The following is a 20,598-nucleotide window of genomic DNA, read 5'->3' on the forward strand; positions in this document are numbered from 1 at the left end:
CACAGCTGAGCAGTGATTTTGTCGTCCTGTCAAATACCTGATCCTCTCTGAAACATGGAAACCCAATGGATCAAAGATGGTACACAGAACTTCCCAAGTTAATGAGAACGAAAAATCTATCCAGTTCATATTTTCATAAGTGATTTCTAATAAGCAATAAACTTAATGAGAAACTGTACGCTGTCAAAGATAAACTATACCAGGCACTAGTTAAAGTGGTAAGGACAGATTTTGATCAGTTATATCTATTGCAATAGGGAAGAGTCCAGTGTGAAATGAATTCAACTTCGATTTATACAGAGGTGACTGGGAGTTTTAAATGGGAGAATGACGGATTAGGATGAGCAGGGTCTCAGTGAAGTCAGGAAAGTGAAAAATTGCAAAAAGCGGGAAGGAGAGTTTGGTCCATATGAAACCCAGACAGGGGCCCTATTTACAGGTGTCGACTGAACAAACAGTAGATTCTTTTGGAAGCCTTGAGTTATCTCAGGTAGACACTTTACGGGGCTAGGGTTACCCTAGGGATGTGACCTTAAACTATTAGAAACTATGTTAGTGTTTGTTCAACTATCTATCTATCTATCTATCTATCTATCTATCTATCTATCTATCTATCTATTTATTGTGCCTACAGCACCTGGTCTTCCTAGGTGGTCTCCCATCCAAGTACTAACCAGGCCCGACTCTGCTTAGCTTCCGAGATCAGGTGGGATCTGGCTTGTTCAGGGTGACATATATATTTGCCGTAGACAAATATATTTTAATAAAGCTCTTTCAATATATCTAAGGATATGTATATATAAATATGCATATACATTTACCCAAATATGATCCTAGTTCTTATACTTTGAGATATAACTGACATGTAACATTAGTTTCAAATGTACGTCAATGATTTGATATATGTACATATTCTGAAATAGTCACAATAAGTTAACATCCATCGCTACTCATAGTTATAAATTTCTTCCTTGTGATGAGAATTTTTAAGATTTACTGTCTTCGGAACTTTCAAATACACAATGCGGTATGATTAACTATAGTCGCCATGCCGTATGTTATATCCTCAGGACTTATTTATTTTATAACTGGAAGTCTGTACCTTTTGACCTCCCTCATCTCTTTGGCATCACCCCTCCACACCTCTTGCAACCACCAATTTGTTGTCTGTCTGAGTTTGGAATTTTTTGTTTGCTTATTGTTTTTAGATTCCACATAAAAGTGAGGTCATATGGTATTTGTCTTTCCCTCCCTGGTTTGTTTCTCTTAGTATAGTGGTCTTAAGGTCCATCCATGCTGTTGCAAGTGCCAGGATTTCTTTTTTATGGCTGAATAATATTCCATTGTATACATATACCACATTTTCTTTATCCAATCATCCATCAAAAGACACTTAGGTTGTTCCTGTCTTGGCTATTCTAAATAATGCTGCAATGAACACAAGAGTACAGATACCTCTTCAAGTTAATGTTTTTGATTCTTTTGGATAAATACTCAGAAGTGGGATTGCTGGATCACATGATAGCTCTACTTTTAATTTTTTGAGGAATCTCTATTCTTTTCCATAGTGGCTGCACTAATTTATATTCCTATCAACAGTGCACGAGGGCTCCCTTTTTTCCACATCCTCGCCAGCACTTGTGATCTTGTCTTTTTGATGATAGCCGTTCTCACAGGTGTGAGTTGATACCTCATTGTGGTTTTGATTGCATTTCCCTGATTAGTGATGTTGAGCACCTTTTCATGTATCTGTTGATCCACCTGTATGTATGCTTTGGAAAAATGTCTATCAGATCCTCTGCCCATTTTTAAATTGAATTTTTTTTTTTATTGAGTTGTATGAGTTCTTTATGTTTTTTGAATATTAACCCCTTATCAGATAAGTGATTTGCAAATAGTTTCTCCCATTCTGTAGGCTGCCTTTTCATTTTGATGGTTTCCTTTGCTGTGCAGAAGCACAGCCTGTTTTCTTTTGGGAGTTTTATGTTTCTAGGTCTTATATTTGAAGTCTTTAATCCATTTCGAGTTGACTTTTATGTATAGTTTAAGATAGTGGTCCAGTTTTCCCAGCATCATTTATCGAAGTGACTGTCTTTTACCCATTGTCTATTCCTGCCTGCTTTGTCGGAAACTGACTACATGTGAATGGGCTTATTTCTGAGCTCTCTGTTCTGTTGTTTTATGGAAATACCTTACTGTTTTTACCACAGCGTTGTAATATAGTTCGAAATCGGAAAGTATGATGCCTCCAGCTCTGTTGTTCTTTTACAAAATTGCTCTCGATATTTGGGCATCTCTTGTGGTGCCATACAAAACTTAGGATTGTTTGTTCTACTTCTATGAAAAATGCCATTGGAGTTTCAATAGGGATTGCACTGAATTCATAGATCACTGTGGGTAGTATGAATATTTTAACAACATTCTTCCAATCCATGAGCATGAAATACCATTCCATTTATTTGTGTCTTCTTCAATTTCTTTTATCAATGTCTTATACTTTTAAATGTACAGGTCTTTCACCTCCTAGGTTAAATTTATTCCTAGGTATTTTTTTTTTTTGATGCAACTGTAAATGAGACTGTTTTCTCAATTTTTCTTTCTGATAGTTCATTATTAGTACACAGAAATGTGACAGATTTTTATACATATTCCATCTTGCAACTTTCCTGAATTCATTTATTAGTTCTCACAGTATTTTGGTGGAGTTCGTAAGGTTTTCTCTATATAGAATGTCATCTGCAAATAGTGACAGTTTTACTTCTTCCTAATTTGGATGACTTGTCTTTTTATCTAATTATGCTGTCTAGAAATAATGCTACTGAATAAAAGATGTGAGAGTAGGCATCCTGTCTTCTTGATCTTAGAGGAAAAACTTTCAGCTTTTTACTGTTAAGTATGATGTTAGCTGTTGGTTTGTCATATGTGGTCTTTATTATGTTGAAGTATGTTTCTTCTATACCCACTTTGTTGAGGTTTTTATCATAGATGGATGTTGGACTTTGTCAAATGCCTTTTCTGCATCTTTTGAGAGATGATTTTTATCTTTCGTTTTGTTAATATGATGTGTCACGTTGATTTGGTATCACTTTGCAAGCCTAGAATAAATTCAACTTGATCATGGTGTAATGATCCTTTTAATGTATTGTCGAATTCAGTTTGCTAATATTTTATCAAGGAGAGGATTTTTGCATCTGTATTCATCACGGATATTGGCCTGTCGTTTTGACATTTGTTTGGTTCTGGTTTTGGTATCAGAGTAGTACTGGCCTCATAAAAAGATATTGGAAGTATTCCTTCCTCTCTGGTTTTTTGGAAGAGCTTGGGAAGGGATGGTATTAATTCTTTAAATGTTTGGTAGAATTCATCGGTGAAACTGTCTAGTCTTGGACTATGTTGGGAGGTTTTTGTTTACTGATTCAATCTCCTTATTAGTAATTGGTCCATTCAGATTTTCTATTTCTTGATAACTCAGTCTTGGTAGGTTTTATATTTCTAGGAATTTATCCATTTCTTCTAAGTTGTCTAATTGGCATAATTGTTCATAGAGTTCCTTATGATCCTTTGTATTTCTGTATCAGTAGTAACATCTCCTCTTCATTTCTGATTTTGAATCTTCTCTCTTTCTCGGTGTATCCAGCTAAAGGTTTGTCAGCGTTGTTCATCTTTTTAAAAAACCTCTTCGTTTCACAGATTTTTTTCTATTGTCTTTTTAGTTTCTATTTCACTTATTTCCACTCTGATGTCTGTTATTTTCTTCTTTCTACTAACTTAAGACTTCATTCTTTTTCTAGTTCTTTGAGGTGTAAAGTTAATTTGAGATCTTTGTTTTGTCTTGTAGGCATTTATCACCTATGTATTTCTCTCTTGAGCTGCTTTCGCTACATCCATAAATTTTGGTATGTTGTATTTACATTTTCATTTGTTTCTTTTTAAAAAAATATTTCTCCTTTGAGCCAGTATTTGCTCAGTAGCTTGTTGTTTTGTCATCACATATTTGTGAATTTTCCAGTTTTCTTCTTTTAATGGATTTCCAGTTTTATACCATTGTGGTTAGAGAAAAAAAAAAATGCTTGATATGATTTCAGTCTTCTTAAATTTACTGACTCATGTGTTGCCTAACATATGATCTTTCCCGCAGCATGTTTTGAGTGCGCTTAAAGAGAATGTATTTTGTTACTTTTGGATGGAATATTCTGTCTGTACGTATTTGTTAAGTCCATCTCATTAATGTGTCATTTAAGGCCAATATTTCCTTGCTGATTTTCTGTCTGGATGATCTATTCATTGGTGAAAGTGAATAGGGTATTAAAATTCCCTACGATTATTAGTTTATTTCTTCTTTTAGTTTTGTTAGTCTTTGTATATTTAGGTGCATATTTACAAAGGTTATATCCTCTTCTTGGTTTGACCCCTTTATGATTATGTAATGACCTTGTCTCTTATTAGTCTTTGTCTTAAAGTCTATTTGCCTGGTAAAAGTGGAGCTACTCAGCTTTTTTTTGCTTTCCATTTGCATGAAGTACATTTTTCTATCCCTTCACTTTCAATCTGTGTGTCCTTATATCTGAAGTGCGTCTCTCGTAGGCAACATGTAGATGGGTCTTGATTCTTTGTCCATTCAGCCACTCTGTCTTTTGATTGGAGAATTTAGTCCTTTTACATTTAAGGTAATTATTGGTAGGTATGTACTTATTGCCATTTCGTTAATTGTTTGCTAGCTTTCTTCTTTCGTTTTCTTCTTCTTCTCTTGCTCTCCCTTTGTGATCTGATGATTTTCTGTAGTGGTATGCTTGGATTCCTTTCTCTTTATCTTCTGTGTATCTACTATAGTTGTTCGCTTTGTGGTTACCATGAGACAGACATCACAGTCAGTTTCAAGTTGGTAATAAGTTTAAACTCATTCTAAGGCTCTACATTTTTACTCCCCCACCATTTTATATTTTGATGTCAAAATTTACAGCTTTTTCTCTTGTGTATCCATTAACACATCGTTGTAGTTATATTTACTGCCTTTAGTGTGGTGCAGAGGGACAATGCAGAGTTGGCATCTGCCAGTCTCCCTGGTCTCTTGAGAGAATTGCAGGCAGCCCCTATATGTGTGTTTAAATAGAAGCTTGCCCCTCCAGCCACAGCTATGAAGGTAAGCTAACAGGCTTCTTTCACAGAAAGACTGAGGGTGCATTTTGGTCTGCTGCCTGGTCTGCACTGTGCCCTGGGTGGGGCAGGTAGCCAGTTAAGAACTGTTTTTGTTTTAACAGTTCTATGGGACCCATGAACATAAGGCCTGCTGCCCACCAAAACCAGGTAACCAAGGAGTGTCCCCTGCATGACAGCCACAAAAGCTGAGGCACCAGACATACACACAAGACCCTTTCCAAAAGATATTGGTGACCTGGAGTGAATCAGGGAGCGTGCAAAGAAGGCACCCCGCCACCAGCCCCTCTGTTTGGAGCGTATTTCAGTAGGCTCCTAGGTGTGTGTTAAACGCCTCCCTGTCAGGGTGATGCTTTTAGAAAACAAGCCTCTTTGACAGAAAGATGATGTGTCCAGTGGCTGTCCCCATGCTGGGCCCTGGGGGGTAGCCGGGGAGTCCACAGCAGTCCTTAAGACCCATTTCTCACTTTGCTATGGCCTTGTGGGTCTTCTAGACACAAGCCCTGTTGGCTTTCAAAGCTACATGTTTTGGAGTTTGTCTCTCAGGTGCAGGTTTTAAAAGTTGGGGTGCCAGATGTAGGGTTCAAACCTTTAGCTACTCAGGAAGAAGCTCAGAGTTGTGAGATCCCTCTTAATTGTGGGTCACTGCACCAGGAGTGGAGTTTATGGCAAGATTGTGTCTCAGCCTCTCCTGTGTATTTTGACATGGGTGTTTTCCTCTTTTGCCTGATGTGTAGGAGTTGTTCAGCTAATTTTTGGGTTTCTTTCAGAGGACACTGTCATGTATCTAGCTGTAGATTCAGTGTGTCTGTGGGAGGAGATGAGCTCAGCCTTCTCTTATGTCGCCCTTTTTGTTTTTTCAATTAGCTGACACTCAGTATTATTTTTGTTATGTATCACCATGTTGATCCAGAACCTTCATATACTTTTTAGTTTGCCTTTTGCAGACAAAAATGTTGCAGCCAGCTTTTTTATGTCAATAAATGTAAAAAACAAGGCCTTTCTGGCCGAAAAATATTTCATTTTATACTACTTTTCAGTTACTTTATCAGTTCCTTATCGTTGACTGTCTAGACTATTTCAGATATTTTTCTATTATAAACAACAGTAATCAGCATCCTTGTGCTTACATTTTTATCCAGCTATGCGATTATCTGCTTAAGATAAATGCCTAGAAATTGGATTGGTAGGTGAGCGGGTCTGCTCATTTCCCATTTTGATATATTCTGCTAAAATTCCCTTTGGGGAGGTTGTACCGATGCGTAGGAGCCCTGCTGCTTCACATACTTGCCAGTTGGCTTTGTCTTTTCCATCTTTGTTAGTCTCACTGTCCACAAATGATAGCGCTGTTATTGTAATCAGTATTGCTCTGACTAGGACTCAAACTGAATATTCTTTTCACATTTTAATTGGGTATTTTAATTTGTTTAGCTTTCCCATTCAGGTCCTTGCCTGTTTTTCAATTTAATTTTTTAAAACATTTATCTCTGAGAATCCTTCCTTATATAGAAAGGATTTTAACTACTTTTCTTACACGTTACAAATATTACCCACCCCCAATTTTCAATTTGTCTTTCATTCTTATGTTGTTCTTTCTCTACAGAAACTTTTAAGTTCATAGACATTTAAATTTATCAACATTTTTCTTTATAACTTCTGGGTTCTATGATTAGGATTTTGAAAATAAACATCTGTCTTTTCTTCCACTCCTTCTGTTGCCTTCTCGTTTGGGGGTACAGTGTGTGTAAATTTCTTATTGAAGTATAACATACATATAAAAGTGTCCAAATCATGTGTTCAACTTAATTTTCACAAAGTGAACGCATCCCAGAAATGTCTGACATGCCCCCTTCCGGCCACTGAAGTATTGAAATATAAAGTCTCACACAGGAAACAGCTTTGAGGTTTCCTGAATGGCAGGCCAGTTATCCTTACACTATTTATTGAATAACCTAGTTTTCACTCATGGATTAGAAATATGTTTGCTTATATTCCCATAAATACCTGGTCTATAGCTAGCCTATTTTATTCTATCGATCCGTCTGGTTTCAATGCCGTCATATTCTTTTCATTAGTTGAATGAGCTATGGTACAATTTCGAAACTGGCTGTTACAGCCCATCTCAGTGCTCTTCCTTCTCAGATGTGCTTTAGAATCATTTGGTTAAATGTAACCATCTCCTTTGTCTGCCCGAAGCCTATTAAGATTTTAATTAATTTGTTAAATGTATCAGTTAATGTAGGAACAATTGACTTTTTTAGTATTCTCTTCCTAAGGGCAAGGTTTGTCTTTCTTTAGTTCAATGTTCCTTCCAGGTCCCTTGCTCGGATTTTATTGTTTTCTTCAAATAGATCCCTGCACGTCTTGTTAAGTTTTTTCCTTAGGCATTTTAAGGCTTTTCTTCGTTACTGCAAATAAATTATTTTCTTTCATTATAATTTCTAGTCTAACATTCTAACTAGTTATTTGTATTTAGAAAGACTATTGAGTTTTTGTCTATTGATTTTCTAGCAGCTGGCTGCCCAAACTCATTCCACGTGGTTTATCATTTGCGTCTCGAGTTTTTTGGTTTATAATTGTAATGTTCTGTGACTTCAATTTATTTCTCCATGTTAAATCCTTCCAGTTAGCTTTTTATTGTGCTTAAGATTTCATAGCTTATAAAATGTAAACTACACGCTATTGACTATCTTTCTTCTTTACAGCCACATTACTTAAAAGGGTTCCTTCTCCTCACTTTCCTCCTTTCCCGTACCCCCATCACTCACTCCTTCACCCCCTCCAACCTGGCTACAGCCATCCTCACTCCACCAGAATGATTCTTGACAAGGTCTCTGGTGACTTCCACATCTCTAAATCCAAATGTGGTTTTAACCCCTCACCTTATTTGACCCCTCCCTTACTTTGTTCTTTCCTTTATATATTTTTTAATTTTTATTTTTCAATTAGAGTTGACATTCAGTATTGTTAGTTTCAGGTGTACAGTATAGTGATTAGACATTTATATAATTTACCAAGTGATCCCCTTGATAAGCCTAATACCTGTCTGACACCACACACAGTTACTACCGTATTATTGACTATATTCCTTATGCTGTACTTTACATCCCTGTGACTATTTTCTAACTACCAATTTGTACTTCTTAATCCCTTCACCGTTTTCACCCNATGGGATCACCATCCAACCTGGAGTTGTGTTCCCTTTCCTTTCATTATCATAGTCAATCCCTAAGTTCTGTGGATTTAACATCCTATTAGATGCTGAATCATCATCTTGTCTCCTTTCCCACCACTAGCAGCACTCTGGTTCAAGCCATCATCACCTTTCACTGGACCACTAAAATAGTGTTCAGACTGGTCTCCTTGTGTGCGCTCTTATTCTCATTCAACTCATTTCTCTCACTGCATCCATAGAGACCTTATATTATTCTTGTGCTTATAACCCTTTATCATCTTACCCTTTCCCTTCCTCACAGACCAACATCCTCAACATGATATACAGGGCTTTACCAATGAGGCCCCCTCATCTGGTACCGTCACCTGCTCTTTACTTAGCTATAAACAATCTGATTCTTGTAGTTCTTTAAAAACACCAGTTATGTTCTCCTGGGCTTTTCTCATCTCCTGGACTGGAAACCCTTCCCCTCTTCCCCCTATTAGTTATTAGTTCCCTCCAGTTAGCTATGATTCGTCCCCTGCTTAAGAAGTCTCTGTTGCCCTGAACTAAGTTTGGTCTCCCCTCTGTGAGCTCTTAAGGCAGCATGAAATTTCCCTTCATAGTGATTTATTAGATTGTAATTGCCTATTTGTCAGGCTATTTAAAATCTCTTTCTTCCAATAGACTTTAGGCCCTATGGGGACAGGGACATGTGTATATTTTGCTGATTTTTTATCCCTAGTTTCTTCTCTAGTGCCTGGCATATAGTAGGTATTCAGAACATTTTGGAAATGATGTATCTGGCTATTTTTTATGTATAGAAAACATTTATTTTGCATATTTTGTATCCAATTATTTTACTGAAATCTCATGAATCAGTTTGCATCCGTAGAAAAGCAGATGCCAACATGGAATTACACATGCAAGAGATTTATTGGGAAATACCTGGAAGGGTGAAGGAGAGGGAGCAGAAGTGGGCAAGGACAATGCAGTGTGACAGCGGCGAGAACCTCACTTAGCTAGAGTATTTGTCTCTTTCTGTGAACTTGTGTGTGTGTGTGTGTGTGTGTGCACGCAACAGTATTTTATTTATAAATCTTGAATCAATACTCATACATCGTATGAGATAGAGTTTGTTTATGCTTGTTTTATCTGTTAAGGTCTAAAATCATTGTCATCATGGTTCCATTAAAAAAGAAACTTTTCTTTCCCTGGACTCTGTTCCTTACAGATTTGAAAGAAATGACTTAGGAAAGTGACCCCTGGCACTTTTGAGGATATACTTCATTAGTCACTCTTTTCTAGTTATTTCTGTTTTATATGAGTAAATGTCAGGAAACAGTTTTACTGAGTATCTACTTATTCAAATTTATTCACAAAGAACTGTGGAGAGTATTCTCTATGGCTCACTTCCTATGTGTGATTATTTCCTCTCTCACATTCCTAACTCCATATATTTGACTTTCACTTTAATCATAACTAGCTTTATTTTATCTTTCTAAAATAGCTCATAGCTCTTGGATCAACTTATCAAGTTTACTTATTTTCAATTTATTCTTTTTAAATGAATTCTTTTATGCTAGTTTCTTAGGTTTATTAACTTTTCTTTTACTTTTTGAGTCAGAAGTATAGGAGTGTTCTTATTTTTATTAACGAGGTTTACAATTTTTTTCCCTAATATAAAAATACACTTGTAAAATTTCAAATAGAAATGTGGTACCAAGAAAGAAAAAATTCCCTGTAATTCGATCACCAGAGAGAACTACTGTATCTCAGTAGTTTGGGGTACATTCTTCCAAATGCTTTTCTATGCATATATTATGTTTTTCTAAGTATGTCTGTGTACCAGTAATATTTATACACATGTAGATGTATATTTTTATGTTATACAGACATGTATGTGTATATATATATGTATATACCTATACATATATATATATTTATTTCTGTGAATATCTGCATATCTAGCTACATCTATGAATCTATATGTCATGGTCAGCTGCAGAGACAGATGAACTCCCACTGCCTAATTTGAGTTGGATGTCAAGACTGATGATGCATACCCACACCAAGAAGGCATGAAAGGTTTCTTAATTACATAGTTCAGGTCTCTGGGGGAGCCGGACAGGCCTCTCACAGATCTGAAGTGGCCTAAGAGAGCAAGGACAGGAGACGGGCTGGAGTTTTTATTGTGGTTGAGGTGAGGGTTCCAGTAAGGCAGGGGCTTGAGTAATTTAAATCTCCTGCTGGCACCAAAGGAAGGAGCACTCAGGCTTTCTCATCAGTTTGTCCAAAAGTTGGGGAACAAGGAGAAGAGGGACAGATGAGGCTTAAAGGCTGTCAGCAGTCATCAGATGGGGTCAGATTCCTCTTTCTACGGTGTATCTACATCTGTGAGTATATACGTAGATAGGCACGTGTATAAACACATCCATCCACAAATATGTATCTATATATTGTAACTGCCTTTTCTCATTAATAATCTTATGTCTGTACTTGTCGATCTTCATTCTTTTTTAAGTCGGTGCATAGATTTCCATCGCATGGATGTGTCATAATTATTCATTATCTTATTTATGCATAGGTTCCCATGTTATTTCTTTATAGTTTACAGTGGGACACTGAACATCATGCACACTACAACTCTGTGTAGTGTTATAGCCATTCAACATGGTCATTGAGCTCTTTTATGTTCTATGTACTGTACAAGTCAAGGTCCCAGATTCTTTGAAGTTACATTCTAGTGGAGGATTTACTAGGTCAGATATGAGTAATGCCATAGAAGCAAAAAACAGGGAAAGAGAGTGATGAAGGTGGTCTGCTATACAGGGTGGTGGGGAGGATCTCTACAGTAGAGCAGGGACATGTGGGAGTGACTATAGACTTCTGTCTGAGGGAACAGCAGAATTTCAAAGAGGATGTGGATAATTTTTAGGTCAAAGGGTGTACGTATTTTAAGTTATGATGAATCTCGTCCAATTGTCTTTATTTTTTAAAAAATTGTATACTCCCTGATGTAACATATTAACACATTCTTAAAGAAGCATCTTGTTTCTTTTCATCATCAAACTGGATAGTAACCATGTCTTTTAAATCTTTTTTGATATGGTAGACAATTTTCTTAATTTGCAGTTTGTCCATTTTGGTCAGGCTGAGCATCTTTCATTTATTATTCATTTCTATGTGTTTTTGGTAAATTATTTGTGTGATTTGCAATCTTTCTATAGACCATCAGCCATTATCCTACAAATATTTTCTTCCTTGTGGTTTGCTTTTTGATTTTGCTATCAAAATTTTTGGCATACATATTTTAAAACTTTTACGCAGTCAATTTACCAATTATTTTCATTCAAGGAGTTTTGTGTCACTCTTAATGGCCTTCATCTCTTGTTCATCCATATTTCTAAAGCACTGAAAGTTCAAAGGCTTTTAATGTTTCATCTAACTTACAGTTAAGGCCGGAGGTAAGATCCAGCTTTAAAAAGCAACAAAACAATGTCTAGCTGGTTGTTCGTGGGCCATTAATCATCCTTTTGTCTGGCCCCTCTCAACTGACTTGCCATGCTCATATTATAATAAATCAGATTTCCATAGATACTTGGATCTGTTTTGTGACCCATTGTTTTACTCACCTATTTTGGCACCAATATCACATTGTTAATGACTAGAACTTTGTTTAATGCCTTTTAGGTTAATAACCTCTGGCAGACTCTCCACCCCCACGTTTTCATAAGTTTCCTCTTTTTTCCTACATTTTTTTTCAAATTAATTTTAGAATAGATTTTTCTCCCAAATCGATTCAAAAATCCTACTGGGACTTTGAGAAGCTATTAGAATTACATATTACTTTGGCAAGAACTATACTTTAAAATAAAAAAAAAATACTGCAATTTCCATCTAAGAAGTAAATTTGTTCAAATTTTCATGTCCTTCAATATTTACAACTTTCTTCATGTCTTATACATTTCTTAAGTTCTTCCTATTTTTTTTTGTTGTTGTTGCCCATGAGCTGTGTCCTACAAATTTAACGTTGTATTTTCATCACATTCAATGTATTTAGTTTTGAGACTTCCTTGTCTCATGGATTGTTTAAGTTTTTGGAGATTTTGCTGTCATCTTTTTTGTTATTTCTAGCTTGATACCATTTTAGTCAGAGAATCTAGTCTACGATTTTAACTCTTTAAAAATCTCTCAAGGTTCATCTTATGGCCCAGAACATGGTCTACCTTGGTAAATGTTCAGTGGGCAAGAAAAAAAGACTGTGTCCTGTTGTTGAGTGGTGTGTTCTATCAGTGTCAGATTCTGTTGGTTGATGGTATCATATACTTTTTCTATATTCCTGATGATTTTGTATCTAGTAGTTGTATCAATTGTTGAGAGAGGGGTATTGAAGTCTCCAACTATGTGGATTTCTCCTTTCAATTTTTACTAAATGTATTTTGAAGCTCTTTTGTTTGATACATAAACCTTTATGATTGTTGTGTTGAACAGAACATTTTATTAATATGCAATATCCGTCTTTGTCCTAGGTCTGGGCTAATTTTTAGAAGTAGAGATAATCGGGTATCTTTTCTTTTTGATAGAGTGTATCTGGAGTGAGGCCTGGAAATTTGCATTTTAACACACTTCCTGGATTATTTTTATAATCAGGTGTTATTCAGAATTCTTGCCTGTAAACTATATAAATTGACTTTGGTTATCTTAGGCAGAAAGGAGTTTATTTGAAGAATATCTAGTAACACTTACTGGATTGTTGGAGTCTTAAGAAGCAGAACCCTATACGCCGCTAGAGAAGCCAAAAAGACAAAGCAGTTGTTCTCCCCGATCCTAGCTGGTGGAACAGTTTATGTGCTAAACTCAACCCATCAGGGTCCCACATGACCTAGGACTTTGAACCTGGTGCAAAGGATGTGAGCTAGGGCTAGTTAGAATTCATTTTGGTGGTGGCGAGAATTTTGGTGTCAGTAACAGAGTGGTAGCAATGGCAGAATTTAGACACATGCCTAACTATGGCATGATTTGGTCATGATTTTGGCTGCCTAGTCTCTTTGGGTTTACACTCTTTTCTGAACGTTTTCTCTCATCAATCTATCCATCCACACATATAAACGTATATGTTTAGAGTTATATATTTATACAAACTCCTGTTGGGGGAAAACTTATTTTGAGAAATAAAATCAGAATATAGTACCTATTATTTGCTGGTCAACTATAAAATAGTTAACGATGCTAATATCATGGGTTCTCTTGCATGACAAGTGGAATTATCTACTGTTCTGGAAGGAAGTAGGCCCTACACAAGGATGGACTTTCAATATTGTATCTTAGGGAACCTAAGTGGTGGTGAAAGTACTATGCTGTGTGTCAGGGACCTGTATGTGACTTTGGACAAGTAGTCACTTCGCTCTGACTCTAGGCTCATCTGTAAAGTGAGGAGGTTGGCCTAGACCAGATGGTTTCTAGGCCTCTCCAAACTGCAATATTCTGTAACTCTAGAATACTGTTGTTCCTTAACCACTTCAGTTAACCATTTTTGTGAGGTCAGTTGACAACTACCAAGAGCCTGGCTTTTTGCTAACTTTGGACGCAGTCCTGGGGAAACTCATATGTGAGATGGAGTGTCTGAACTAGCCATGATTAGGGTGAGAAGATCCATGTATACAGTGTGGCAGAAATCCATTCTTACTGTGGAAAAACGGTCATCGAACAGAAAGTTTTGATTGTTACACATGAAGATAATGAATAGACGAGCATGTTATCTTTTCAGAGACTCTTAGTACATCGCTTCCAAAACAACTTTCTCCTGGTTCATCTTATCAGCACTGAAGAGGGAAAATGGATGTTTGGCAGAGAGGGTATTGCATGAAATAAGAGGGTCTGAAGTTAAGCTGAACTGGTATGAGAGGGGGTGGGAAAGCAGGCAGACCTCCCATCTTCCCCATTACTCTGGAGATGCCTGAAGGGGTGTGTGCAGACAGATGCCTCAGGTGGCCAGCGCATGGTAATACCAGTCCCAATTCATGGAGGAATCCCACAACATGCCTACGGCAGCCTGGCCCAAATACAAAATAGATCTAAGATGTCGAGAATGCACAGTTTACAGAGTGGCTGCAAAGCATCTTCATTTATGGATTTGGTGTGGTGAATCCTTATTTTCCCTTTGACAAAAGGATAAGTTTAGAAGTGAAAGGGATACAATAAATTGTCATTCTTTGTGACTTGCAGGTTCTCATGAGCACATCATTGCTGGGGGCCCTGTGTCTTTTCTCATCTGTCTGTGTCATATGTGCCATTTCTGCATTCACTCTTCCCATTGAGACCAAAGGACGGGCCCTACAGGTAAGTGATGTAGAGATCTCTTAAGTATTCTCAACTACCACCTTTTGAACAAAGGAAATGAACTCGGGGAGAGTACAGAAATCCTTTTAAGCAGACATGATATTCAAGTGTGTGCTAACGTCCGTTTAGTGTGTTCCAACAGAAAAACTAGGGGTATCCATTTTCCCGCATGAACTTTGAGCAGCACCAAAATTAAAGTAACCAATTACCCATTTCAATCCTCTGCTTCCTGTTAAAGTTGTAACTTGAGTTAATGACAGAGGCCTCAGCATTCTACCCTTCCCACTTTTCCATCTGGATGTGAGCACTGCCACGGATACAGGTGGCTTCAGTGCTGTACCAGCTGTCAGTCAGCAGACACTGAATGCTTACTGCTTACTGTTTTGGAAAGTACAGAAAAAAAGGACCCCAAAGTGTAAGGTATGCTCCTAGGAGCAAAGGATGTAGAAGACGAGGCCTCTTCTAGCCACACCCTTATCACTGAAGTTTTCCTGTCCTAAACTAAAAGCTTGCTGCTAGTATGTAAGGGTGTGTACGTGTGTGCATGGGGGAGGGGGAGAGCAGTTAGGGTTAGGTATAGTTTGGTTGGTTTCAAGCTGCCACCTCTAAATGAGGCTGTGGAGAGTCATGATGCTTCTTGGCTGAATATGACTTGCCCTCTGTCCCATATCCTATTCATGGTAAACCATAGACACATACTGGTATTGATGTTGGTACAGATGCATTTTACTCTAAGTAGCTGTAAGGAAGGCACTACTGAGTAAAGGAAAAAAAAAACAAACCAGTCTTGATTTTTTTCTCGGATCCAAAATGTGCTATTCTATTTTTTAAAAATCCTAGCTTATCTTTAAAATAATGTGCATTTTAATCACAGATTGGATAATCTCTCATGTAATTACGAATTTAGGGATTTGTTTAGATTCCATACTTGGAAAGGTGATCCATTCATGGAATGCCTAAAGCCAGAGACTGAACCAGATGATTCATACGATTCCTTTTAATATTATATAAAGGGATTGGCACACCCTTCATACAAATGAGGAAACTAAGGCAAAGTTGAGGAACCTGTATAATGGAACATGCTAGTATGTAGTGAAACTGGAATTTAAATCAGATTGCAAAATTAAGTGGTGCTTAATCTTATGCCAATCTCCCATGCTTATTTAGTAGCAGTACATATAAAAGGAAACAGATTATAATATGCCCTGTAGGTGTCCAAGTCAAGTCATATTCAATTAAAAAGGACCGTTCCTTCTTCTGTTGACTGGGACCTGGTTTTAGCATTGTGGCGAAATAATTTGACATGCCTATTTATAGGCATTTTAAATGTAATTTCCTTACAACTTTAACATGTATGTTAAATAAATGCAATTGTGTGGGCACAAAGTCCTTGTCAGCGCTGCCACTCAATGGCTATATAGTGTCATTGGGCAAATCTTAAGAGTATCTCAGTGTTGTGAGCACTTAATGTATGAACCTATCTAGTGACTGAAACTATAAGGCTTCTAGAAATGTTTAAAACATGACAAAAAACTAAGTTCCTTCCAACAACATAGACACAGCATCCCAATGATTTGGATGAGCCAACCTGGTTTAATAGTGGTGATTCTCTTTTAGAATTACTCTACGAAACTCATTTTATTCAGACGGGTGTCAGATAGTTTACTTCTAGGAGTTTTATGGTTTCAGGCCTGACATCTGTCTTTAACCCATTTTGAGTTTATTTTTGTATATGGGTTAAGAGTGGTCTGGTTTTCCAAACACCACTGAAGAGACTGTTGTTACTCCAGTGTATTTTTTTTTTTACCTCTTTTCATAGATTAGTTGACCATATAAGTGAGGGTTTCTGGCTCTCTGTCTGTTTTTGTGCCAGTACCGTGCCATCTCGATTACTAAAGCTTTGCAGTATAGTGTGAGATTCAGGGAGTGTTATACCTCCAACTTTGTTCTTTTTCAAGACTGTTTTGGCTATATGAGGTCTTTTGTGGTTCCATATAAATTTTAGGGTTATTTGTTCTAGTTCCGACATTGGTATTTTGGTGAGTATTGCACTGAGACTATAAATTGCTCTGGGTAATATGGTCATTTTAACAATACTAATCCTTCCTATCCATGAGCACAGTATATCCTTTCATTTATTTGTGTCCTCTTAAGTTTATTCCTAGGTATTTTATTCTTTTTGATGCAATTGTGAATGGGACTGTTTTCTTTATCTCTCCTAACTGTTTAGTGTACAGGGACGTGACAGATTTCTGATTATTAATTTTGTATCCGACTACTTTACCAAATTCTTTTATTCTATTTTTTGGTGGATTCTTTAGGGAACAACCTGATAAACTAAAAAATTCTTTTAAGAGGTTATTTATGTGATTGTTTCCTGAATGATGTCTACATTGCACTACAATAACTGAATTATAAAGCTATCATTGCATTGTCAGGTACACAAAGGTAAATTCCTTACAAGTTTATTAATGATTAATGAGCTGTCCATTACGAGTTTCTAGGGCCAGACAGCTGAGTGTGAATCGGACTCTTTTAATTAAATGTATTAATCTATTCTTTCTTTTTCCAGCAAATTAAATGAAAACCTGCAAGCCGATGTTTACCAGAGAAGAAAAATTGCATTTTATCTTCATAAAGAGCTGTGGTATATTTTTAAAAATCTGGTTTTATCTCTGTATGCTACTTGGTAATTAAGGCACACAAGGATAAAGTGGGTTAACTGTATACTGATCTCTTCCTAAGAGCCAATGTTAGAGAACTTTTGTAAAATATACTTTAAGATTGGAAAGGTATGTAAGACAGGTAGGAGAAAGGTGGCTTGTCTTCCTTGACATCAATTCTGTTAATCTTTAAATGAATGATTATTCTCAGATCAAACATATACTTGATATTCTCCCATGAGGCCTATATTAAAGGTTAGACTGAAATTTTGTAGCTAAAACAAGAACTTGGGGTGATAACATTAAGGCTTTCAAAACAGTCATCACATTCACAATATAAATTAGCATAGTTATTTAAATTATAGCCTCCACAGTTTATTAATGAAAATTGCTTATAAAATATGCAATATGCTTAAATTAGTATGAGTCTTATTTATAATTACCAAGAAGCTGGGGAGAATTTTTTCCTTGGCATTGTTTCTACTCTAATTTCATTAATTTACAGGGGAATCTTTGATTCCCATGACATGATAAAAAAAAAATTAAGAGTGCAGCAAGCCCTTGTAATTATTTGCCCTCTGTTGAACAAGTACTGCAGGCATGATCTCACGCATGTGAACGCCACAGTGTACCAGGTGAGGGACCCTGTGGAAACACCCAGGACTTATTGTGGACCCCAAGGTGGGGCTCACCTGCTCTTACCCCCATTCCGCAGTGGAAAAAAGAACACTACAACCACAACACTAGCAAACTGTGTGTATGAGAGAGTTTATACCTATTTCAATAAGGGTGCAAATCACTCCTGGCCCAGATGGCTTTTCCCTAGAGGGCCAGACAATAAATAGTCTAAGCTTTGTGAACTACATATAATGTCACTCCTCCACCCGTGCCTGAACAAGCCTTTAAAAATGTAAAAAAAAAACCTTAGCTCTGAAGCTGCATGAAAGCAGGCCATAAGATGAATTTGGCCAATTGGGTATAGTTTTGTTGAAATAAATACTAGGCCTAAGACAAAAACCATTCCTGCCTGGGGTGCCACGTCACCAAACCGAAACTTAAATGCCCCTGTATGTGCTCTGCTTGACCAAAAGTGCACCATAACCAGCTCTGTGCTTGCTTCCTTATTTATCTTTCTCTCCCATGTTGCAGTTCTCTGGACCCTTGGAAAAGCAGACTGCCTGCTTCAGTGTTAAATCAAGACAATTTAGTTGATAAAAACAAACTTTTAAAATCATTTTTAACAGATCTTGGCAACAAGGATGGGATCCAGAGCTGACTGCTAACGGCCTGCGGGATGAGACACACAGGTGAGGAACCCTTTGAGTTCACTGTTCCTCTCATCGAAACCGAGGGCCGTGGGTAAGTCACTCTCGGATTTGAGCTTCACTCCCGAGTATACCTCTCCAATCCAAACACTATTTAAAAAATATACTGTTCCCAGACAGGTTCAGGGGTCCTTAAAAACTATATTGGGAGTCCACAACAAGTGGTAGCTGTTAGAGAATTCATAGAGCCGTGAGGTAAGTCCATAGCATAAACTAGATCAGACTATTAAAAGCCATTTAAGATATCTAGCACTAAAGATATCTTTCCACGAAAGAAATAATTGATCTATTGCTAATAGGAATCTCAGCAGCCAAAGCTGAAAAACTGGTGGGCGTGCGTCAAGCACTTAACTTAGATTTAGGTGGTGAGGGCTCTAAGTCTTCTGTGCTAGGATAAATTAGAGTGACACTAAGTCACCTGCCAACCTCAAGAAAAATTCTATGCAACGAGGTACACTGTAAAACACCACATAGTCCCAAACCAGTGGCATACATATCCCTCTTTAGAACTGATCTTGCTCCAAGAAACCTAAGGCTTAGCTAAAGAAATAGGATCCTCAAGCTTCAAAGATTACAGTGCTCCACTCTCTGATACACCTGTTTATGTCTCAGTACTGTGATTCTGAAAGCTGTAGGTATCTATAAAAATGGCAAAATCTTAGTAAAACACTCTAAAATTACAATGGCCCTTATGGGAGAATGTTCTAAGATAGTTCAAGAAGTGCACTTGAAAGTAAGGGTTCCCAACTCAGCAACCAGAATGGACTATCTATTAGGTGGTATGCAGAAGACCCCAAAGGCTTCAAAATTCCAAAATAGCATCAGATTCATGGCAAAAGGCTAATGAAAAATTAAAGACATAAGAAATACCTAAAATAAGACCATAAGACTGATATGACCCCTACTGCCCTCAAGCGTCCTTTACTGAGGACTCAGTCCGCTAATACTCTACCTGAATTGTCTTCCCACTCAGAAGAGACCATGAAAGTCCACCTAGTGGCCTTACAACTCTAAGACAACACTTGAGCCTCCACCGTTGCATCCTCCTAGGGGGTCCGTCATCAAAATACTGGAACACTAGAAACAAGTCCATAACAACTTCAACCCTCGTATCTCAAAGGAGGGCCCTTCCCAGGGTTAAAGTGACTCTGAGACATCCTCCAGTAATGTTATCAGTGATTCCCTAAATATCTAAGGAGAAACTAGATGTCAGAGCTACACCCTTTGAACTCTACTCACTCTGCGGCCTTTAGACGGGCTCCTGGGAAAATTAGCAGAAGCTGGTGAAGAGTGAGAATTTGTACCAAAGTCAGCTCTCCTGGTCTGTAGTGCCTGGTCAAAGAGGAAACATGAGACAAAAACCAAATGGATATAAAAGTCGTAGAATGTCTGTGGTCAAGCTGGCTAAGATTACAATGGATTTAAGTTTTTAAAAAAATGAGTTTAATATGAAAAGTACTGGTGCAACATTTTCTTAAAAGCCTTTATTTACAATTTAAGTAATCTGCCTGGAAAACAAAGATTTTGTCTTACCAAAATAATTTACTGTGCTTCCTGTTGTCTTTATCAGGTTTTTGATTTCTTAAGAAAATCCAGTCTCAATATCAAAGAGCTAAAAGGTGTTTTTTAAATCGACTATGTATCCTCTAAATTGCTTCAGTCACATTGGTTGGTTAGATGAATATTTTTGACAAAATTCCCTCAAAATCTGTTAGTTCAAGGTGTTTTCTCTCCTAATACAGTTGACCCCTGCCCCTGTGCAGTCAAAAATCTATGTATACTTTTGATCCCCCCAAAACTTAACTACTAATAGCCTACCGTTGACCAGAAATCTTACCGAAAACAGATGAACACATATCTTGTATGTTATGTATATTATGTTGTATTCTTAAAATAAACCTAGAGAAAACACATTTGATATTTATTGAAAAAATATCTGTGTATAAGTGGATCCATGCAG

General features: G+C 37.2%; 1 protein-coding gene and 1 pseudogene across 3 annotated transcripts in view; one reads left to right on the forward strand and one right to left on the reverse strand.

The window, feature by feature from the left end:
- SVOPL (SVOP like) overlaps positions 1–17,467 on the forward strand; it is a 56,301-nt gene extending 38,834 nt beyond the window's left edge. For 2 of the 3 annotated variants that reach the window (XM_039860739.1, XM_039860740.1), the window contains exons 15-16: positions 14,537–14,650; positions 17,223–17,467. In XM_039860739.1, the coding sequence (XP_039716673.1) occupies positions 14,537–14,650; positions 17,223–17,234 (126 nt within the window). In that variant the 3' untranslated portion in view covers positions 17,235–17,467. Of the gene's footprint in view, positions 1–14,536; positions 14,842–17,222 lie in introns of those variants that run through there. The other variant, XM_039860738.1, reaches the window with a different exon arrangement.
- LOC120601365 (uncharacterized) lies at positions 626–751 on the reverse strand (annotated as a pseudogene).
- Positions 17,468–20,598: the final 3,131 nt, after the last annotated feature.

Source organism: Pteropus medius, unplaced genomic scaffold (assembly GCF_902729225.1).
Source record: "Pteropus medius unplaced genomic scaffold, Ma_sr-lr_union100, whole genome shotgun sequence".
Taxonomy (NCBI): Eukaryota; Metazoa; Chordata; class Mammalia; order Chiroptera; family Pteropodidae; genus Pteropus; species Pteropus medius.